At 40.5% G+C, this 25,030-nt stretch overlaps 1 protein-coding gene across 1 annotated transcript in view; it reads left to right on the top strand.

The window, feature by feature from the left end:
* Nucleotides 1-25,030, top strand: part of LOC136863206 (lipase member H-A) — a 286,766-nt gene that overhangs the window by 133,867 nt on the left and 127,869 nt on the right. The window contains exon 3 of the mRNA XM_067139572.2: nt 13,318-13,423. Coding sequence (XP_066995673.1) covers nt 13,318-13,423 — 106 coding nt within the window. The remainder of the gene's footprint in view (nt 1-13,317; nt 13,424-25,030) is intronic.

The following is a 25,030-nucleotide window of genomic DNA, read 5'->3' as shown; positions in this document are numbered from 1 at the left end:
TATCCCTAAAGAGCATGGGAGCATCTGTTAGGATGGCATTAACATCAGATGGTGTGGACTCGGGAGGTGATGAACTGTCGACCAGTTCATGGTTCTCAACGTCGTTTGAAAACATATGGCTGAGTCCATCAGCGACAATATTTTCGGTACCTCTGATATGTCTAACATCAAACTGGAAGGCAGAAATACGAATGGCCCAGCGGGCTATACGACCAGTACGACGCGGCCTACCTAAGACCCAGCTTAAGGCTTGATTATCTGTCTCCAGGTCGAATTTAACATGTTCCAGATAGAGACGGAACTTCTCTAAGGCGAATAAGACTGCCAAACCTTCGAGCTCATAGATGGAATACTTGGATTCTTGAGCCGACAAAGTCCTAGATGCATAGGCGATGGGTCGCCTCCCTAGTTCAGTCTCTTGAAGAAGGACTGCCGCTACTGCTGACGACGACGCGTCGGTTTGGACGATGAATTTCTTCGAGAAATCAGGCATAGCAAGTACAGGGGCATTACAAAGAGCTAATTTAAGGTCTTCAAAAGCGGCTTGTTGAGAAGGTCCCCACTCGAATTTGATGCCTTTCCTACGAAGAAGGTTTAAGGGCGCCGCTCTATTAGCGAAGTTAGGAATAAACTTCCTGAAGAAATTCACCATACCAATGAACCTGGCGATACCTTTAATGTCCTTGGGAGGTTTAAAATCACGGATGGCCTGTGTTCTAGAATGATCGACGGCTACACCATCAGATGACACAATATGCCCTAGGAAAGACATAGAGGGCTTAGCAAAGGCGACCTTGGACAACTTAACAGTTAACCCAGCCTTACGAAGGCGATCGAGAACTTCTCGCAGATGATCTAGATGCTCTTCAAAAGTCTCTGAAAATACGACTACATCATCCAAGTAGTGATATAAGTACTCAAATTTGATGTCGGAGAAGACCCTATCTAGTAGCCTAGTGAGTACAGCTGCTCCCGTGGGGAGCCCGAAAGGCACGCGGTTGTATTCGTATAAGTTCCAGTCCGTGGCAAACGCTGTAAGATGTTTAGACTCTTCGGCAAGGGGAATTTGATTATAGGCCTGATTCAAGTCCAAGATAGTAAAGAACTTGGCCTTACGAAACCATGAAAAACAAGAATGAAGGTCAGGAAGGGGCACAGATTGCAACACCACCTTCCGATTGAGAGCCCTATAATCAATTACAGGCCTGAAGCCTCCTTGGGGTTTCGGGACTAAAAAAATAGGCGAAGAATACGCTGACTTAGAGGGCCTAATAATACCGTCCTTCAACATCTGATCGATAATTTCTTTCAGAGCCTTCATTTTAGGCGGAGATAGCCTATACGGTGGAAAACGGACAGGAATCGAATCCGTGACCTCAATTTTGTATTCGATCAGGTCAGTAACACCAAGAGTATCAGAAAACACCTCTGGAAACGACTGACACAGCTTACGAATACTATCAGCCTGCTCCTCAGGTAGATGTCTAAGATCTAACAACATCTCATCCTGGGTAGGCGAAATAGAAGAACATGATGCAGAATTACACTTTAATAAAGGGATGTTACAATTAGAGGCAAATTTGAAAGTGCAAGACCTACTCTGAAGGTCGAGCACAAGACCTGTGTGAAAAATAAAGTCCGCTCCCAATATAATGGGGCAAGACAAGTGCTTGGCCACAAACAATTTAACTTTCCATGTGAATTTAAAAATACGAATTTTGACCAATAAGGAACCTAGAATTTCTAATGGGGATGAATTAGCCGAAACATATTGAACCGGAGATGAGACATAGTCAGGTAGTTTACAAACAGATTTCAATTTAGAATACCATTCAGCCGAAATAATCGAACAAACACTGCCTGAATCTAAGAGAGCTGTTATAGGCTCGTTATTTAACTCAATCTTAAGAAAAGGAACCGGTGCGGAGGAATCCGCCGCAATCCTAAGACACTCTTTGGGACCTTCAAAAGATGAATTTGAAAATTGCTCGTTCCCTGAATTTAAAACCTGTTTACTAGGGGCTGAGTCTCGGGAAGATGGATTAGTCGACTCAGCCGAAGCCACTAGTCACTTTTTATTATTGGCATAGGTAGAATTTGCACCAGAAGTTGAGCAGGAGGGGGTGCTAATCGAGTTTGGGCAATTCTTGGCGATATGTGAGAAAGCCCCACATTTAAAACAGCCTTGTGCTGAACCAGCTCCATTATTTGCCCTACTAGTTTTGACCAATGGACATTTATTGCGAAGATGGTCAGGCGACCCGCAAGCATAACATTTACGGGGTGTGACTGGTCGGCGAGGTGGAGGCCGAGTATTACTAAACGAAGGAGGGGGTTCTTTTGCCACACGCAAAGAGTCAGCGTACCTCACTCCTTCCGCTGAGACGGCCAACGCTTCAAGTTCAGAGAAAGTTTGCGGGCATGCCGCGAAACACAAATATGACCTATAAGATGGAGAAATGCCTTCTACAATAGCCTGTACAATCTGATCTTCAGGAAAATGAAGGGCAAACACCCTAGTATAAAACTTAATGTCTTGTATGAAATCAGCCAAGTTCTCATCCAAGCGCTGTACACGATAATAGTACTTCTGAATCAGAGATGACCTCGCGCGGGCGGGAATAAAATTTGCAAGCAAGTGTGCATGAAAATCTTTAATAGATGACTGTTCGGCTATGGCTCTTACTATTTTGTCAGAAAGAATACCAATTGCATAAGGATAGATGATTTGCAAAATTTGACATGGAGAAAGAGAAAACACAAGGGCATGATCCTGAAATTCAACCAGAAATCTTAAAAATGAAATTACTTCACTGGTGGTATTAACCGAAAACTTAGAGATACCTCTGAGCAACATTGCCAATGGATGAGGCAAGCTGCAAAACCCGGGTGACATAGTAGGTAAAGGTTTCAATGGCAAGGAAGTTAATTCAGAACGGATGTTACTCAACGATGCACGGCGTTCAGATTCGTTGTCCAATGGGGCAGAGAAAGTTTGAGCGGCGATGGTTTTCCTATTTACTTCTCCCTTAGTAGGTTCTTCCTCACTACCTACATTCACTATGGTGGGTTGATCAGATTTGGGAGGAACTTCCCCAGTTAACAATTGAGTGACCTTGCTAGATAATTCAGACATATTTTCAAGTAGCGTACTAGCTTCCTTCTTCTGAACATCATTCAACTTTAGAGACAACAGATCGTTAACTCTATTTGAAAAGTGATATAGCCTAGCTTGCACACGCTTAATTTGATTAGGAGAAGGATCATTTTCATCAAAAAAAACTAACTACAGAAGCTAGCCCAGTAATATTCTCCGTGATCGTGGAAAGAGAGTCGTCAATTTCTTTCTCTCCCAAATTGGGGATGGAAATGGGCAAATCTAGGGACTCTCTAAGCTTGTTTGTGTCTACTGCAACCGTGCCTCCAGATTGTACATTTCTAATAGTCAATTCATAGATCAACTCCTCCTTGCGCAAATAGTTAAGATGGAGAACATCGCGAGGGCCGGGCATGGTGACAGAACAATTTTGAAAAACTCAAAAAATTCCAGCAACTGAAAAAATAGTTAGAGTTCGGAACAAAACAATGTTTAGCCGTCAAAAGGGGCTAAATTGAGACCCATTCAACCACGCTCTGCTACCACTTGTTACCGTGTTTTTGTGGTAGTTATGCGTGAAAGAAGGTGCGGGGTGGTGAACGGGTCTCAAGCTACTAAAGTAAAATTAATTAAAATTTAACCAGGTTATATTTTCTTTTCAAAAACAAAGAAATAACAAGCATGGCAGGTACAAAGTAGCAAGTCAAAGGGTAGTTACAATATTTACAGGATTTGGGCTTCGAGCCCTGAAAACACAATGCTTGGGCAATCAGCGCAGTTTTACCTCCAAACACAAGTTTCAACAGAGGGGCAGAAAACCCCATCCATGTCTAGGAGCCCTAGCTCCAAATTACACTGAAAAGCCTCCACGAGGCATACAACACTCAATTTTCAAAAGAGCCACTCGCTCTCAAATTTAAGCCTCTCCCAGGCCACACCAAACTCCACCTTCAAGTTGTCCTCAACAGACATAAACACAGGGGTAAAATACCCAATCTACTGAGGTCTATTAAATGCAAAGGAGGTTAATTAAATGACCTCTATATAACAATTTGAGAGGAGGCGAACTTGCACTCCTAATACACTTTGATTAAGACCTACTTGGCACTAGGCCGTTAATACAAGGGCTAATCCCATACTAAAGAGGTGACTTAAGAAGAGAACAATTTGTTTTACGTTAACGAAGAATAGGTTGAGAAAAATAAGTTCACCTCAAAACAATATGAGTGGGAGCTCGAGAGGGTTAGCACTCTCTATCCCAGTATGTAGCTTTAAAAGAGAATATATGAAAAGAGTAGTTACATTTAGGAAAAGGTTACATGGTGGAACGCTTCGAACCCGCCCCGAGAGTTAAACTGCTGAGCTAGCAAAGAAAGAAGTTATTAATCGGCCATTACCTTGTTGTTGACCGCTGCCGAGGAAAGAGGCGCTTCCCGCCTCCTGCTATGTACCTTATACACTGAAAGATGGAACAGAAGTGGCCCGGAGACCCTAAAATCAGCAGTTTATATACTCTCGCGGAAGTTTCTAGGCGTTAGGGGAATGAGAACACCCTCCCACGAGGATTTTATTGGTTCATCCATAAACCCCCTACACAATACTAAGAAGAAACACATAATTGGTGGAAAATTAATTTAAGAAATTCGGGATAGGCTAGATTTAAAACAAGGGGAAAGAAGGGGTTAATATTGCCAACTTAACCAATGACTGAAAGAAATTTAGCAAAGAACGAACATTTGAAATAAAAATTTCTCCAACAAAATAGTTCTTTGACTCCGGACTAGGGTGCACTATTGTTGATCTTCAGTAGTGTCCTCTAGAAGAGAAAGTTCACACTTCTTACTTCAAGCAAAACAAAAACACATCAAAAATGACACAGTTCAAAAACTCAAAATTTTCCACGTGGTGACATCTTCTGAGAAGGTAGCGAATTAATAGCGTATATAAAGTTCAGACTTCCTCCAGCAGAGGAGTTTCAACTGGCGCAAATTTTAAATTAGCGGCGTGGAGGTGTACCGCCCGGTACAATTATTATTATTATTATTATTATTATTATTATTATTATTATTATTATTATTATTATTATTATTATTATTACTATTATTATTATTATTATTAAATGTTCTGGACACCCCAGCAAGGTGCAAGACCGCTACTTGGCGGTAAATAGCATCTGCCATTGTCATTGTTGACAATGTGACCAGCACCATTGTCGCGCGTAGGCAAGTGTGCGGGATTTCTGGCGATACGAATGACATACTTCCGTGCATTATTGACCTTATTATAGAGGTGAACGATCTGACGGTCAATCTCATTCCTATCGTTTATTTCAAATGTGTTTAAATTTTTATTTATATGCCAGGAGAGTCTACTGTAATCTAAGAACGTCCTCCGAAGGAAAAGATGGCTGTTGAAATCGAACCCAGGAAAGATTAAAAATGATCGGCTTATGATCAGAATAAGTACATCGAAAATCTACAGCCTGTTTCCAGTCATTCGACAGGGTCAGGAATGGAATGAATACAGCCCCATCCTGCGGCGACAGTAATAATTGTGCTGGCTGCCGAAGCACTCCTCTGGGGCAATGAGCGATGAATGACAAATGAAATTAAATATTGGACAGTATTGCTGGAATGAATGATGACAGGGTAAACCGGAGAAAAACCTGTCCCGCATCTGATTTGTCCAGCACGAATGTCACATGGAGTGACCGGGATTTGAACCACGGAACCCAGCTGTGAGAGGCCGGCGCGCTGCAGCCTGAGCAACGGAGGCTCCTTATAAGTACATTATGAACAGTAAAATCAAGTGGTCTCACCTCCTTTTACATCCCACCGCCGTTAGGTTTATTTACCCCCAGAGAAAAATTAAAAGAAGGCGTGTTTCTTTATGTTTAAAGGAGATTCCAAACACAAATGTTCACGTCTATTACCTTCATATTTGAGATATAAATATCCTCGTAAATATAATTAACTTTTTTCACTTCCTTTCACATTCCCCCCCACCAAGTGAATTTTCCGGCAAAAAATTACTTGTTTCTTTAATAGTAAAGGTTCTTCTAAATACCAATTATCACGACTCTAACTATTTCAGTTTTTGATTTATGTGTCCTCGTGGAAGATATTCAACTCCTTTTCACTCCCGCCCCGCAAGATGTCCCCCCCGCCAAAACGCGTTTTTCTTTGTTTTTAAAGTAAATCCAAATACCAATTTTCACGCCTGTAACAATTTTATGTTTATTAGATGTATGTATTCTCATACAATTAAGTCAATTAATTTTTCAATTCTTTCACCCCCCCCCCTTCATTGGATTTTCCGAAAATACGTGTTTCTTTACTTTTAAAGCAGATTCCACATATCAAATTTCACGTCTGTAACATCTTCATTTTTGAGATATCAGTAGCCTAATTAAAAGAAATCAACACCATTTTCAGTCATTATTCCCCCCCCCCCCCTCCACCCAAGTGGTATTTCCGAAAACTAAAAGTACATGTTTCTTTATTTTCAAAAGAGATAAAATATACCGTTTTCTCTTCTGTAACATGTTAAGTTTTTTTATACATACTGCAGAAATTCAAATTTTAAAATTTCACCCCTTTTTATTTCCCCTTCACATTTACAGGAAATTACAAATACCCAATTTTTACGTCTGTAACATTTTACCTTTCTCAGATATTCTGTAGTTATAGTCTTTCGAAAAATTCACCCCAATTTGTCAATCCTGTTTAACCGCCATTAACTGGATTTTCCAAAAACTAAAAAAATCGTGTTTCTTTATTTTTAAAGGAGATTCTAAATACCAATTTTTACATCTATAAACTTTAAAAGTTTTGAGATATAGATACACTCATTTTAAAAATTCACCAATTTTCACCCCCATTAATTGTATTTTCAAAAACAAAGAAGTACGTGTTTCTTTATTTTTAAAGGAGATCCCAAACACCAATTTTCAGGTCTGTAATAACTTCAGTTTCTGAGATATAAGTATCCTCATTAAAGGCATTCAACCCAATTTTCACCCCTTTTCACCCCTCCTATTGGGATTTTCCGAAAACAAAAAAATACGTGTTTATTTTTAATGAGGATTCTAAATACCAATTTTTACATCTTTAAACTATAAAAGTTTTGAGATATAGATGCACTCATTTTAAGAATTCTCCCCCCGTTTTCACCCTCCCATTAATTGGATATTCCATAAACAAAAAAATACGTGTTTCTTTATTTTTAAAGGAGAACCCAAACACCAATTTTCAGGTCTGTAATAACTTCAGTTTCTGAGATATAAGTATCCTCATTAAAGGCATTCAATCCATTTTTCACCCCTTTTCACCCCTCCTATTGGGATTTTCCGAAAACAAAAAAATACGTTTTTCTTTATTTGTAATGGTGATTCTAAATACCAATTTTTACATCTGTAAACTTTAAAGGTTTTGAGATATAGATGCACTCATTTTAAAAATTCTCCCCCCTTTTCACCCTCCTATTAATTGGATTTTCCAAAAACAAAAAATACGTGTTTCTTTATTTTTAAAAGAAATCAAAAGTACCAATTTTCAGGTCTGTAATGTGTTCATTTTCTGAGATATAAGTACCGGTATCCTGATTAAAGGCATTTAACCACTTTTTCACCCTTTTTCACCCCTCCTATTGCGATTTTCTGAAAACAAAAAAAATACATGTTTCCTTATTTTTAAAGAAGATTCTAAATACCAATTTTTACGTCTGTAAACTTTTAAAGTTTTGAGATATAGATACACTCATTTTAAACTTTCAACCCCCTTTTCACCCCCTTAGCAAAGGAATATCCAAGAATCCTCTCTTAGCGAGCACCTACATCTTAATATGAATCTATGCCAAAAATTTCATTTCTTTATGTCCAGTAGTTTTGGCTGGGCGATGATGAATCAGTCAGTCAGTCAGTCAGTCAGTCAGTCAGGACAAGTTATTTTATATCTATAGATATGAGTAAAGAACTCGATGATGTAATACTGTACTGTATAGAGTAGTAAGTTACAAGGTGGTGAGCAACAGCAAAAAGACCCCGACAATGTGAGAGGGACAGCAGGTAGCAGTGGCGAAGCGTACTAGTGCCCACTGTTACCACTGGGAACAGTTTGCAAATATAAAAATCGAATATGCCCTAATATTAATATTTAATGTTTTTGTTTCTTCGCCTGGGCGTGTCGCAAGAACGCTATTGCAGTAAATTGCCAACGTCAAAGCTGAGCGAGAGGCTGTTACCAACTCCATGCAGTGGTTACGTACTGAATCTCTCCTAACAGTTAGGGGAGTAATACTGCACCTGCGCAGAGCAAGGCCCCTCTCCCCTCGACACAGATTTGTCCTGCTACATTCTCCGGTCGTGTTACCACAATGGAAAGTGGAAACAAAAGCTTATAACGTCGGTGCTGAGCTGTTCTGTCCGTTCTTTCCACTACGCTGAACAGTGCATTGCTATATTGTTGTGATATTGTTTTCTGTTATAACACGATGTGACTATTCTGGTTAAAGTGTGAATTTATATTTAATTTATGTTAGGTAAGGATAGCCTATAGGACTGCACAAGGTATTAAACATTAAAATGAGTGTTGCCACTTCCACCTAGAAAATAAGTGAGTTGGCGGGCCCAGAATATTCATGTATAATAGAAAACTTAACGAACAAATCATTTTCGTTAAGACTTTTGAAGGAAAGTAAAACATAATTGAAAAAGCTAGACCCACGCCTTCTCTTAAAACTTTAGTCATGGAATCGAAAAGATTAGTATGATATTTTCATGCAAAAAATATTAAACTGTACTGTTGGCCATGTATTCTACTTCCCTCAGAAAATAATGTTTGGAATAAAGACGGTGTGGACAATTTAGATAGTTTCAGAGTTTTTAAAGAAAAGCCATGAGGTGTCTCAAGTACATATCAACGCTGTTACCGATATAATTCTGTTCGGAAGGTCCAGAGTAGAGTTCTGTTTGAGTATAGCATAATGAGCTAGTAAGAAAATAACAGATATATTATCAGCATTTTAATTTATAGTGTGTGTTTTCTTTCGAAGCAAGGATTACGTTTCAGGGGCCATCGAAAAACTGAAGAATCTGATAACAGAGGTAATTACAGGAAGTTACTAGCGTTAATTGCTAAGAAAGATGGCGTATTTCGGCATCACTTAGAAACATCTACAGTTTTCTCAGGACTTGCATCTGATGTACAAAATGATATTATTGAAGCCATAACTACTTTTATGACCAGCGAAATTAAAGACGAAGTTAAGAAAGCAAACTTTATTTCCGTTATTTTGGATGAAAGTACAGACGTTTCTAACAGAGCACAACTCTAGACTGTATTTAAATATGTTAGTCCCGAATGCTAAATTCAAGAGAGATTTTTGAGATTCAGTGACATAAGCGGTGACCCTTCTGCTGTTTCTCCCTCTAAACATCTTTTTGGAGTGTTACGAGAATTTCAGTGTGGTAAAAAGTTAGTAGCAGAGACATTTGATGGCGGAGCAGTGATGTCAGGCCAGCACAGTGGGTCGCAGAAGTTAGTCATGGATAAATATGACCAGAATATATTTGTTCACTGCTATGGTCATAGGCTCATCTTGGTATTACAGCAATCTGTTAACCACATCAAGGAATGAAAAGTATTTTTTCAGACCTTGTCTGGGTTAGCAAGGTTTTATTCATCTTACCCTAAAAAGGCCGATTACCAACAGTAGCGGCTACCCGATGGATATATGCTGGTAGGCTGGTTGAAGTTGTGTCCTCTGTCTATACAGATCTCCTTGAATTCTTCAGGGAAATGAAAGAAATCGCAGACGAATGGGACGGTGGAACGAGAATTCAAGCTGTGTTACTATGTTACCCTGCAAGACTTTGATTTCTATTTCCTACTAAATTTATTTGCCGAAGTGCTCCCTCAATCTGATGTTCTGTATCAGATCCTTCAGAAGAAAATATGCGATATTGCTTTCTGCTCAAAGAGCGTTTTTGCAGACAACGAGAAATAATTTTGAAACTATGAGGTCAAAGTTGCAAGACAATGAAGGGAGGCAGAATTACCTTCAAAAGCGCCAGAGAATTGATTTTATAGGAACCATGAAAACATTGTACCTCCGATTGTATTTGGAAATAATTGATCATGTCTGTGCAACTATCAGATGGATTGTCTGATATTAACAAGTTGGAGTTCCTTCAGTTAATTGATATTGGCCAGTTTAAAAATTTCGCGAAGATGTTCCCGAACAGTGCCTATCAGTCGTTAGTGAAGACCTATGGACGAAATTTCTACTGCATAAAACTTAAAAGTGAACTGTCTGTCATCTACACGAAGCCAGACCTTGTGAAAAATAATCCACATGACCTCTACCAATATTTGCACACTAGTGGTCTTAAAATGAGCATATCCAGAAGCATCGAAATTGATTTACCTCATTCTCACCATCCCGGCAACTAGCGCTTCCGCTGAGACAAGCTTCTCGGCCTTAAAAAAGATACACACCTTCCAAAGAAATTGACAAATACAGGACAGGGGTCTCTGTACTTTCTTTGATCGCGATTGAGAAGACATTTCTGAGTGACTGAATGAAGAGGCCTAATTTCTACGATGCTGTGATAGACAATTTTGATGGCACAACATGCCGTCGTATCGACCTGAAGTACAAATAGGAAATACTGAGGTAAGCCTTAAAGCTCCGTTAGAAATTAATTTTAAACTTCATGTTTATGAGTGCATGAGTAGCCTGCCAAAGGTTTGGCATGATGTGACCTATTTTCAATTAGTGCATGATCGAGACTGGTAGTTTCCGTGATGTTGATGCTCACTAGTGCTCAATAGTATATATTATGTGCCATTTCATCATTTTCAAATGATGTTATACAAAAGTAATATCAGCTTTTATGAATTGGCGTCTGTACTCCTCATAAAAATGCTGTGGTGCGAGCAACAATATAGTCTCAGAAGTAGTGTGGTAACACTTTTCGAAACGTCACGCGTCGCCACTGGCAGGTAATGATTTGATGATAAATGGGGTTAAAAGTCAGGATGCTAGTTTCAATAAGAGGAAAAGTCCTCTCATTTTTAATTACTGCGTTGATAACGTGAAATTTCCTTATGGGGATCAGTTTAAGTACCTAGGTGTTAGTATAAGGAAAGACCTTCATTGGGGTAATCACATAAACGGGATTGTAAATAAAGGGTTCAGATCTCTGCACATGATTTTGCGGGCATTTTGGGTTGTAGTAAGGATCTAAAGGAGTGGACATATAAGTTCCTGGTAAGACCCCAACTAGAGTACGGTTCCAGTGTATGGGAACCTCACCAGGATTACTTGATTCAAGAACTGGAAAAAATCCAAAGAAAAGCAGCTCGATTTGTTCTGGGTGATTTCCGACAAAAGAGTAGCGTTACAAAAATGTTGCACAGTTTGGGCTGGGAAGACTTGGGAGAAAGGAGGCGATCTGCTTGACTAAGTGGTAGGTTCCAAGCAGTCAATGCAGAGATGGCGTGGAATGACATTAGTAGGCGAATAAGTTTGGGGGTATTTTAAAAGTAGGGAAGATCACAACATAAAGTTGGAATTCAAGAGGAAAAATTTGGGCATATATTCGTTTATAGGAAGAGGAGTTAACGATTGGAATAATTTATCAAGGGAGTTGTTCAATAAATTTCCAAATTATTTGCAATTATTTAAGAAAAGGTTAAGTAAACAACAGATAGGGAATCTGCTACCTAGGCGATTGCCATAATTGCAGATCAGTGGTGATTGATTGATTGATTGATTGATTGATTGATTGACTGATTGATTGATTGATTGATTGATTGATTGATTGATTGATTGATTGATTGATTGATTGATTGATTGATTGATTGATTGATTGATTGATTGATTGATTGATTGATTGATTGATTGACTTACCACTAGAACAGCCTGCCTGAATATTGGCAAGAAGTAGCTGGGAAGTTAGATAACTTTCTTTTTAGCATGGCATTCATCTTGTTCTAGCATGTTCTGATAACTACTGGTACGGAACATACTGGTCAATCATAGTATTCCAGCTATTCGATTCCTGCTGTGAGGTGCTGTTAGGAATGAAGAGTGTGCACACTTAACAGAAAACGGCAGAGCAGTGTTCACCGCAGTCTGTGGACTGGTTCTTCCAGCTCTGGGACTTGGCATTCTTAAAACGGCAGCATAGTACCGGTACTGTTCGTGAAAAGTGAGGAAATGTGCCGTTCTACATTTCATCCAGCATTTCGTATGATAGCATTCCAGTCGGTTAATATTATATTCTGACAAGAATACTGACGTCATTGTAATGACCTATGTCAAGTTCGCTTTAATGTTTGTCTGTGTCTGTTACGTAAAGATAGATGAGTGGATTTTAATGAAACCTGATATTTCAATTTAGAATAAGGTCGAGCATGATCTTTGCTACAAGTTGTTCCCAAAATTTCAGCAGAACGGGCCTAAAGCATAAAACTCGATGTAGCTCTCCTATGGTTGGTTTTATATGAAAGTAGCTCATGGCGATTTTTTGTGACCTTTTGCCGACACAGACAAAAACTAAGGGAAATATCAGTAGCAGATGAGTGAAATTTTAAGACCAAGATCTAGCAACTAACTCTATAGACTGTAAAGAGAGTTGCTATGGAGATCGTTCCGGCAACGTTTTGAAGAATTTTTACATCTGCCAATACTCTTTTAATATTAACCCAATTTTTGGCTTTCTTTTATACGGGGAAGGGGAGATTAAATCAAGATTAGCAATAATGCAAAAAAGAGGCATGTCCACTAATGTGCCTCAAAATATGGAGGAAAATATGAAGTATAATAATGCACATCTAAGAGGTTGTTCCGACTATGTTTATACCTATATATATATTGGTAGTGGTTTGAAAGCCGCACGAACACATCGAAGATATTCGGCGACGCAAGGATGGGAGGAGGATGGGATTGGGAATGTAGTGGCCGTGGCCTTAATTAAAGTACAGCCCCAGCACTTGCCTGGTGTGTATAATTCCTGCTCCTATTTACCTGGAAAATTAGCAACGGATTGTATGACCAATTGACTTGCAATTCAAAACCAAGTCCCAGCTATTATTTGGTATTCCAAGGTATCTGTTTAATACTTTTCATACTTTCATACACTTGACTTTCAAGAGGATAATTTCCATATTAATTTTTCAGTGTAGAATATACTAGGTGATTGTTTCTTTCTGCAGGCAGGCACTGCTCCGCGGAAGCTCACATCATACATATTTTGAACTGCCCGCTTGTTGCCGGCGGGACCTGCCCTGAGTCTTCAGTGCGCTTCATTCTCTTCACAAGGTTAGTACGTTTTTCTTAATGGACTGCACCTTTAAAAATAAACGATTATAATAATACGGAATTGCCTTGGAATGTTTCTAAGGGAATCTCGTTTTGTATTCATTCCATCACCTACAGTAGTCACTGCTCTGTCTGTATCAGCGGTGGAGACAATTTTGATTGAACTGATTACTAAGGATAGAAGTTCGACACCAAAAGTATGAAGTTAACTCCGTCGCTTGTTACACAAAGAGTTTTGTTCACGGCAACTCAGGGTAGTACAGGGACTTGTAGAGAGCATCGAAACATCGGCTGATATGGTTAGATGACTAAAACAAAATATATTTGTAATCGTGGAAGCCGTTTCCTTTCAACTTCGACGTGCTTAATCCATTCTTGTGATTCTTCTCTCGGTCGAAACGAATGCAAATATTGAAAATACCGGTAAAAGAAAACACTGAATAACAATTATATCTGAATAAGATATTTTCTAATTTTATTAATCCTGTATTAGTTTCGAAAGACTTCACAAAAATAGATAAAACAAATAGAGTATAACACACATTTACGAGAGTGGCTTACCTCATTTCCTTCTTTAAACTATTAATTGCCTCTGGAGATCAGACTTCATTTCCTACTAATTGCATTACTAGTTTTCAACTCATTTTGAGGAATAACATGATTCCATAAGAAATAAAGTCATAAAATAAAACGGTTCAGCTGGGATGGTAGCTATAAGTCGGTAGTACCTTACCTGAGGAGTGAAGAATGAGTGCGAGATGTGAAAGCTATTCTTAGTGAATATCTTGATAGAGACCATAAGCTTCTGGTGGCTAACCTGACAGGAATCCAAGTGCAGAAGACAAAGACCAGGAAGAGGATACCAAGGATTAAATACTGGAAGCTAAAGGAAGAGGACTGTAAACAGAAGTTCCAAGTGATCAAAAGCAAGTTACCAATGCTAGAGTCCAGCTGTAGTGATGTGGAATGAAATTATTTTAAAACTAGTTTCATTGGTAGTGAAGAAGAAGTGTGCAAAACTATGTGCAGGGAAGTACTGAATAAAAGGATATGCTGGTGGAATGACAGAGTGAAAGAAGTGATGAAAAAACAAAATAAGACCAAGAAAGCGAGGGATGTTGAAAGAGCCGGAAATAGTGACAAAAGGCAACTGAGAGATGAGATAATACATGAGCTAGACCAAGAATACCAAAATAGGAAATCAGAAGTAAAAAGGACTGTGAGAGAAGACAAGAAAAAATGCTGGGTTGAATTTATCCCAAAACTACAGGATGATACAGTACATAAAGGAAATATGAAGATTATGTACAGCCTGGTTAAAAGTAAGAGATCTGATAAAAAGAACATCACAGCACTAAAAACAGTAAATGGGAATGTAGTCAGGAGCGAACAAGAAATTAGAAGTTCAATTAAATTTTTATTTATTTTCTGTAGAGTTTTGCAGTTGACAGACAAGCTGTAACCTATATATAATAAAAAACATATGTTTTAATTCATATACAAATGAAAAACACACTTTCTGATTCACAGTTCATTTAAGGAGAGGCACTTGTTAATTAAGAGAACGTTTAGTGAATTTTGAAATGTTTTACCATGCAGATATTTTTATATTATAGAGTAATATACCATTCACATATGGGCTCTGGTCCATCTTTTTAGAGCGGTGGAGACTCGTGTGGTAATCATTCCGAATTGTTGTGCAATAATCGCCGATCTCACTGTTACTAATAGTCTATGATTTGATGTGCTTAATAAAAGATTTATAGATATACAGCGTGATTCAACCGCCCCTTCCAATGTAGTTTTATGCAGCCCACGATATTAATTCCGTCCTAAAAACATCTGCCCTGCCAGTATGCTCAGATAACACAACTGGATAGCTTGGCATTTACCGCCTCACCATGATAGGACGCCGAAATGTTATACGCGTATTAAACACTGGAAGACATGCGTGTGTCTTCTAGATCATATGAACCTGACACGCCGGCGAAACACTAAATTGATACAGTGACCGCAGTAAACTTAATACTTGCTATAAGCTGCCCAGTGAAGCGTACGGAACCGTAGTGTAGCTGGTAAAGGCGTGGGGGAGGGGGCTTGCATGTCAGGTGGTAGGTTCGAGTCCGGGGCGAAGATTACAAGTTTTTGAAATATTTGTTTAATACGTACCGCACGCAATGTAAGTTCAATACCTGCTTTCATGCAAACTGTGCGTGAATGCATGTGTTTGTGACCCTAAGAACGGTCGATTAGTTAGCAGGCCGGACACATACAGACAGGAAATAATAGGAACACAACTGCCCTGACAATGTTTTATCGCAGCAAATGCTCGATGTGATGACCGTTTTGGTTTATTCACTTTTGGGCCCGGTGTCCAATAGATCGTCTTGTGCGCTGAAGCATTCCAGGTGTAATTGCTCGGCAGGCATCCGTGATGAGTTCTCTGAGCTGGTCGGGGTTCCCCGGCACTTGAGTGTAAACGACGATCTTCAAATGTCCCCACAAGAAGAAGTCTAACGGCATTAAATCCGGTGATCTGGAGGTCCAAGAAATAGGGCCTTCTCGTCCTATCCATTTTCCTGCCAGTTGCTCGTTCAGATGGTTACGAACGGACAAAGTCAAATGTGGTGTAGCTCCATCCTGTTGCAACCACATCGTCAAATGATCATGCAAGGGCACATCCTGCAGCAGCAGAGGGAGTACCTGACGCAGACAGTGCAGGCAGCGTGGGCCCGTCCAATGGGCCTCAAAGAAATAAGGTCCAATCAGGTGATCCCCCAAGATTCCACACCAAACATTCACTCCCCATCGTACTTGATGGGGCGCCTTTCGCACCCAGTGAGGATTGTCCGGACTCCAATAGTGCATGTTGTGGCGGTTGACGTTCCCATTATTGTAGAAGCGTGATTCGTCCAAGAACAAGATATGCGATACGAATGCTGCATCATTGTCCAGCCTGTTTAATAGCCACCGACAGAACTCCATTCGTACTTCGAAATCCCGCGCATGGAGCTCTTGGTGTAGCTCAAGATGGTATGGGTGAAATTTACGTTCATGCAAAATTTGCCAGACGGACGGCTGGCTGGTGTTCACTTGTCGTGCAATCGACCCTGTACTGACGTGTGGATTATTAAGAGCTGCCTTCTGAACGGCCTCTTCTGTTTCACCCGATGTAACGGCCCTATCGCGGAGTGGTGGCTGGTTAGAAATCACGCCTGCTATCCTTAGGCGTCTTTCAACACGGCGGGGGCTGAGTGGCTCAGACGGTTAAGGCGCTGGCCTTCTGACCCCAACTTGGCAGGTTCGATCCTGGCTCAGTCCGGTGGTATTTGAAGGTGCTCAAATACAACAGCCTCGTGTCGGTAGATCTACTGGCACGTAAAAGAACTCCTGCGGGACTAAATTACAGCACCTCGGCGTCTCCAAAGACCGTAAAAGTAGTTAGTGGGACGTAAAGCAAATAGCATTATTATTACTATTCAACATGGCGGAGTATCGTACCAGCCGGGTTTCGCCTGTCGGGATACCGTTCCTGGTACAGACGTAGTGCCTTGCACGCGTTTTGTCTTGCTTTCCCATAAATGAGGAGCATGTCAACGTATTCCTCTGTGAAAGACATGCCGAATGATAGCAGAGATTACAGTACATTCAGGCCCTAAACAGCGGAGTATGCGCAGGGCCCAAGATGAATAACAGCGCCACTCTACTTTTTGAATGTGGCAAACATGAGCCTGTGTTTACGTATTCAAACATTATACCGATGCAAATATATTTAAATGATGCAGGATTCAAACCGCCGCTGGCACATCCGATACCCGCTTTCACATCCGCTACGCTACACTACCGCAAACGTGCTGGTAGTACGACGAGAGCAGAGTACATACGTCATCCATTTCGGTATTTAAGACATTAATCACCACACTGTTACCGAGTTTTGTGCATTGACTCCCCTCTTCGTTACACCCGGTCACGAGGTATGACACTTTAACATAGCTACATGGTCAAAGGATATTGCTGCATGATTTCAAGGTGTATGATGTGACATTTCGCTAGGGTGCAAAATGTGCTCACTGAACATTAGTACCATACAGTAGGCTACACCTGGAGGGGAATAGCACCCCTATAACCATGTGAACATTAGTTGGGCTGCAGCAAACAATATTGGAAGGGGCTGTTGAATCACACTGTATAAGGAAGAAAGTGTCATAATATTATGAATTATGAAAGAATGTTTGCAAGTACTTTGATTCTGAATGTTAAAGATGATCCCTAGTGCTTTGTATTGTAAAATAAAAAGTTGTTCAAAATATTCACTTGGCACACAACCCCAGACAATTATCCCATAGCTCAAGTGAGGGTATATTACTCCTAGTAAACTTTTAGTAATATATTTGTATGTACATACGCTATTGTAACCTCCTCCTCCGCCACCGCCTCCTCTTCCCGCTCTGTTAAATCATAGCTTTATGTCTCTATCGAACATACATTAGTATAACAACGCGATCTTATGCATAAGGCAGTGCACATACTGCGTAGCTATCTCGCTCAGGAAACGATAATTTACAAAATATGGATATAGCAAGCGTACAACTTCAATTATTTGCCTAGTGTGAAAATCGAAAACTTCTGAAACACATACTGCGTAGCTAACTCGCTCGGTAAACGATAATTTACAAATTATGAATACTACAAAAGTACAACTTCAATGATTTGCCTAATGCGACATCTTCTATCATTTGCCTAGTGCGAAAATCAAAACCTTCGGCAAAAACCTACTGCGTACCTAACTCGCTCGGTAAACGATAATTTACAAATTATGAATACAGCAAAAGTACAACTTCAATGATGTGCCTAACGTGACATCTTCTATCATTTGCCTAGTGTGAAAATCAAAACCTACGGAAAAAACTACTGCGTACCTAACTCGCTCGGTAAACAAAAATTTACAAATGATGAATACAACAAAAGTACAACTTCAATGATTTGCCTAGTGCGACATCTTCTATCATTTGCCTAGTGCTAAAATCAAAAATCTATGGAAAACCATACTGCGTAGCCAAGTCGCTCGGTAATCGATAATTTTAAAATTATGAATACAACAAAAATACAACTTCAATGATTTGCCGAGTGCGAAAATCAAAAAACAACGGAAACACATACTGCGTAGCTATCTCGCTCAGTAAACGCTCATTTACAAAATATGTATACACCAAAAGTACAACGTCAGTTATTTGCCTACTGTGAAAATCAAAACTACGGAAAAACATATTTCGCACAGCTAACACGCTCAGTGATAGAAAATATATCACAACACGGCTTATCGACCGGAACACTGATATACGCATACACGTCACTCTATTTCTCAAGTAGGGGCCGATGAACTTCGATGTTAGGCCCCTTAAAACAACAAGCATCATCATCACTATTTCTCAAGAATGTTGCGAGATACCACTTACACACGATCTTTAATTTACTGTACACACACACACAGATATGTCAATTACCTAAGATACGGTACTTACATGTATAAAAGGGAGAGGAAAAATATTAAATCATAATTTTTTGCATGTAGTCTGCTCGAAGTTATAAAGGCAAATGAGAACAGCACTGTGAGTTTTTGCTACTGCTTGCGAAAAAGTGAACGGAAGTGACATGTCAACACAGCAAAAATACACATCACGTTGTTCGCCCATACTCGAGTAAGACACACACATGATGGATACTGCAATTCAAAATCGCGGTGTCTTAATGTCCTGTTACTTGATGAACCTTAGGCGTAGGAAGGGTATCCGGCCGTAAAGCAGATTCTTATGTTTGTTTCTGGTACTTGAAAGACTTAGTTTCTAGTCATTACATCTTTGCGTTCGCGTCAGGATGGCTATGTGGCGGTAAAACAGTATCTTTGATCCTCGCTAAAAGCCCAGCGCACACTATGTCTGTTAGTGCCTCTTACTTGAAAGCGCCGAGTACACAACTAGCTCAGGGTCTCCTGGCCGTCAACTCATCCCCTCGTGTTATTCTACCGCCCTTGCCGATGAAAGTGGGAAGTCTAGCTAGGACACAGCTTAGGGGCCCCAGGGTTGCTAACTTACGCTCTGAAGTTAAGAGTCGACCTCCTCTCTTAGTCACCGCAGACAAGGGATACCGTGGGTGTTATTCTACCGTCCTTACCGATGAAAGTGAGGAGTCTAGCTAGGACACAGCTCAGGGGCCCGAGGGTTGCTAACTGACGCTCTCAAGTTAAGAGTCGGACCTCCTCTCTTAGTCACCACGCGCAGGGGATACCGTGAGTGTTATTCTACCGCCCTTACCTACAGGGAGTGTGTTTGAAAGGAACAAGAGCTGACCAAGGTGAGGTCGGATGAAAGTAGGGAGTCTAGAAGGAATGCTACGATTCAGCTCAGAGCCTGCTAGTGTTCCAGCAACAACTTGAAAGAAAGAGGAAATTTCATAATCATAGGTACACCAACATTTTTATCGCTTCCGTTATGACATTACTTATAGCCCCGCCTGGTAGCTATGTTTGTTAAGGCGCTGACACCGAGGTTAACCGGTTCGAGTCCCGCAGGGAATGTGTTTGAAAGTATCACGCTGTTGATGGGGATCCATCCGTCGGATGTCTAAACCTTGTCCCGTTTCCCTACGGGGTCGGGTCTGGTGCCGGCACATAACCTACTCCTGTCGAATAGCACCAAGTGTTCTGCTTAATGCCTCCATCCGACGGATGAATCACCATCAACAGCGTGATATGCTTTCAAGCACAGCAGAGAGGATTGGAATTTCATGCAGGCTTTTCGAACACAATTATAAATTGTATACTACCACACCCCCTACCCTGCTAGCTAATATTCTGATGGTGAAAATTTTTCGACTAACGGGACTCGAACTGGCTAACCTCGATGTTAGACCGTTAATGCCCCCATCCGACGGATGAATCGCCATCAACAGGGTGATACTTTCAAACGCATTCCCTGCGGGACTCGAACCGGCTAACCTCGGTGTCAGCGCCAAAACAAACATAGCTATCAGGCGAGGCTGTAAGTAATGTCATAACGGAAGCGATAACAATGTTGGTGTGCCTATGATTATGTAATTCCCTCTTTCTTACAAGTTTTTGTTAGAACACTAGCAGGCTCTGAGCTGAGCCGTAGCATTCCTTCTATAGACTCTTTACTTTCATCCGACCTCACCTTAGTTAGCTCTTGTTCCTTTCAAACACATTCCCTGTAGGTAAGGGTGGTAGAATAACACCCACGGTATCCCCTGTCTGCGGTGACTAAGAGAGGAGGTCCGACTCTTAACTTGAGAGCGTCAGTTTGCAACACTCGGGCCCCTGAGCTGTGTCCTAGCTAGACTCCTCACTTTCATCGGTAAGGGCATTAGAATGACGACCAAGAGGCCCTGAGCTAGTTGTGTACTCGGCCCTTTCGAGTAAGAGGCATTAACAGACATAGTGTGCGCTGAGCTTTTAGCGAGAATCAAAGATACTGTTTTACCGCTACATAGCCTTCTTGACGACAAGATGTAATTTCTAGAAACTAAGTCATTCAAGTAACAGAAACAAACATAAGAATCTGTTTTACGGCCGGATGCCCTTCCTAACGCCTAAGGTTTATCAAGTAACAGGACATTAAGTCACCGCGATTTTGAATCCCAGTATCCATCATGTGTGTGTCTTACTCGAGTATGGGCGAACAACGTGATGTGTATTTTTGCTGTGTTGACATGTCACTTCCGTTCACATTTTCGCAAGCAGTAGCAAAAACTCACAGTACTGTTCTCATTTGCCTTTATAACTTCGAGCAGACTACATGCAAAAATTTATGATTTAATATTTTCCTCCCCTTTTTTACATGTAAGTATCTTAGATAATTCATATATCTCTGTGTGTGTAGAGTAAATTAAAGATCGTGTGTAAGTGGTATATCGCAACATTCTTGAGAAATAGAGTGACGTGTATGCGAATATCAGTGTTCTGGTCGATAACCCGTGTTGTGATGTATTTGCAATCACTGAGCGTGTTACCTGTGCGGTATAAGTTTTTCCGAAGTTTTTGATTTTCGCAGTAGGGAATATCATTGAAGTTGTACTTTTTATGTATACATATTTTGTAAATGAACGTTTACTGAGCAAAATAGCTACGCAGTATGTGTTTCCGTTGGTTTTTTTATTTTTGCACTAGGCATATCATTGAAGTTGTACTTTTGGTGTATACACATTTTTGTAAATGAGCGTTTACTGAGCGAGATAGCTACGCAGTATGTGTTTCCGTTGTTCTTTAATTTAATTTAATTTGAAAATTATCGTTTACCGAGGGAGTTGGCTACGCAGGATGATTTTTCCATAGTTTTTGTTTTTCGCACTAGGCAAATGATAGAAGATGGCGCACTAGGCAAATCATTGAAGTTGTACTTTTGTTATATTCATAAAAATCATTGAAGTTGTACTTTTCTTTTATTCATAATTTGTAAATGATCATTTACCGAGCGAGTTAGCTACGCAGTATGTGTTTCAGCAGTTTTTATTTTCACACTAGGCAAGTCATTGAAGTTGTTCGTTTGCTGTATTCATATTTTGTAAATTATCGTTTACTGAAGGAGATAGCTACGCAGTATGTGCACTGCCTTATGCATAATATCGCGTTGTTATACTAATGTATGTTCGATAAAGACATAAAACTATGCCTTAACAGATCGGAAAGAGGAGGCGGTGGCGGAGGAGGAGGTTACAACAGCGTATGTATAAGCGCTATCTTGCGCAAGCTATTCAGAATTCTAGTCTTGTTAGTATTGCAGTAGGCGATATTTTTTTCTGTTTGAATCCATCGTCTTAGTACAAAGGTGTCCCCTGCTAATCAGTAAACATGTCCACAACACATGTTGTAAGTAACGACACCGGGTATCATGTTCCATTCTAGTCGTATTATGATTTAATTACTTATTTAGAAATCTGAAAACATCAATCAATGTTCTGAACACATGTTGAAGTTAACGACATCGAGTACAGTTTTCGATTCTACTCTTGTTATGTTTCAATGACTTCTTTTGTGATCTGATCTTCTTAGAACAAAGGTATCCCCTGGCATCTTATGAACAGTGATCTGAACACACGTTGTAAGTAACGACATCGAGTATCGTGTTCGATTCTAGTCTTGTTATGATTTAATCACTTCTTTCGTGATCAGAACACAACAATCAATGTCTGAACACATGTTGCAGTTAACGTCATCGAGTTCAGTGTTCAATTCTAGTCTTGTTATGATTCAATCACTTCTTTAGTGATCTGAACATGTGTTGTAGGTAACGACATATCGCGTCATTATAGCAATGCATGTTTAAACTTATTCGATAGAGATATAAAGCTATGCCTTGACAGAAGAAGAGGAGGAGGAAGAGGAGGTAATAACAGCCTATGTATAGCCACCATCTTCTGCAGTAGCCTCTAAGCTAGCTTTCTTCATAACCGCCTATGTATAGCCGCCATCTTTTGCAGTAGCCTCTAGGCTAGCGTTCTTCATAAGAGCAGCCACCATCTTGTGCAGTAGGCCCCTCAGCCAGCTTTCTCCGTAACAGCAGCCGCCATCTTGCGCAAGCGCCCTTAAGCGGTTCATAAGAGCCCATGTATAGTCGCCATCTTGTGCAATCGCCGTAGCCATCATCTTTCTCCATGAGAGCAGCTGCCATCTTGCGCAAGCGCCCTTAAGCGGTTCATAAGAGCACTTGTATAGTCGCCATCTTGTGTAGTCGCCCGTAGCCATCATCTTGCTCCATGAGAGCAGTCGCCATGTTGCGCAATCGCCCGTAGCCGTTAACTTTCTCGATAAGAGCCCATGTATAGCCGCCATCTTGCGCAATCGCCCATAGTCGTCATCTTTCTCCATAATAAGCCGTATATAGCCGCCATCTTGCACAAGCAACCCTAGGCCGTCTTATAAGAGCCCATGTATAGCCTCGATGTTGTGCAATCGCCCATAGCCGGCATGTCTAATAGCATGTTGGTTTAACAACTAAGATAATAGTATGTTGAGAATGGCAGCTTGATTTATAACTATGATCGTAGGAAGGGCAGATTGCGTGCTTGTTCTGTTAAATTCCGCACTATAAAGTTTACTTCTGTTAAGATAGCAGTAGGCCATGCTCATGTAGTTAAAGATTGCTGCTGACAGCTGTCAAAAACCACGTGGAAATTTTCAAATTTCCCGCTACCACGTGCATAAGGATAAGATTTAATGCCGTAAAGATGGCAGCACGATGCTATCTTGTTTAAAGATAGCAGCATGGCAGTTGTCAAAAGAGCACGTGGCTTTGAAGAGCACGTGGCTTGTCAAAAAAGCACGTGGAATTTCAAATTGCCCGCCACCACGTGCCTCAGGTGGTAGCCGTGAGGTTTAGTGCTGTCAAGATGGCAGCACTGAGGTTAGCGATCGTCTGTTGTTTAAAGATGGCAGCTGTCAGCTTGGCAACTATCAAAAAAGCACGTGGAATTTTTCAAATTGCCCGCTACTAAGTGCATATAAGTTTTAGTGCCGTAAAGATGGCATCACGATGCTCCGTTGATTAAAGATAGCTTGGACAGCTGTCAAAAAAGCACGTGGGTTTGTTTCACACAAGAGCACGTGGTCATGACCTTGCCGGAGATCAATGCGGCGGAGGCATCTCCCGAGGGCCTTAGGAGACGGCGGTACCAGAACCCCTGAAAAACAGCTACTTGTCTGGTTTGAACATTAGATACTGAATCTGGTCTGGGTTTAGGAATTTGTTGACATTCCTCTCCATGGCATTTTGTTTCTCTGGTAAGGTAAGCGTGTATTCTGCCCGAGGACAGGTCCGAACCTCCCTAGAGGTGTGCCGGCGCCGGAGTTTACGTACGGTAGGGTGGCCAGTTTCTTTCCACTCCTCCATTCCCTTACCTCCACCAACAGCGCGTGGCAACCCATCCAAATCTTGACCACGCCAAATGTTGCTTAACTTCGGAGATCTCACGGGATCCGGTGTTTCAACACGGCTACTGCCGTTAACCGTTTCTCTGGAAAAGGAAAAAATGAATTTCAACCTCATTTTCATGTGCTAACTAATGTAAATTTACATAAGCATAATGAAAGTTAAAGCAAAATTGTGTTTTCTATTCCAGCATCATAGAAAAGGGGTTACGATTTGCATTTATTACTTTATACATACTTGATATTTAAGTTTTCTGTTCTCTGCTTCAAGCATTGTCATTTTATCTGAAGAGTCATTAAGAGGTTCCCCAATACTGTCAGGCCTAGATTCTTCAGTTAGGCATAACTGTGTTCCTGAAGTCCCTTCTGGAAGCAAATACAATGTCGTAATAACTATTCATACAAATACCGGTAATAATAATAATGGTTAAGAAAATTAAAGCCACTGGTAGACACGATTCCATAAGAAATAGTAATTGAGTCACTATTAACATAGGTAAGCTATTTTAGGGATTACATTAGGATATTGTATAGACTACGGTACATTAAATTACAGTAGTTGGTTAGAGTGAGTGAAGTGAGTGTTACGATCTTTAAGTATTTGTCCAGCCATTTAATGCACTCTAGAGAGCATTTAAGATGAATGAAATATAGCTGTAAACAATAAC

This window comes from Anabrus simplex, chromosome 2 (assembly GCF_040414725.1).
Source record: "Anabrus simplex isolate iqAnaSimp1 chromosome 2, ASM4041472v1, whole genome shotgun sequence".
NCBI classification, from domain to species: Eukaryota; Metazoa; Arthropoda; class Insecta; order Orthoptera; family Tettigoniidae; genus Anabrus; species Anabrus simplex.
This window is presented reverse-complemented; position numbering and strand designations above follow the sequence as displayed.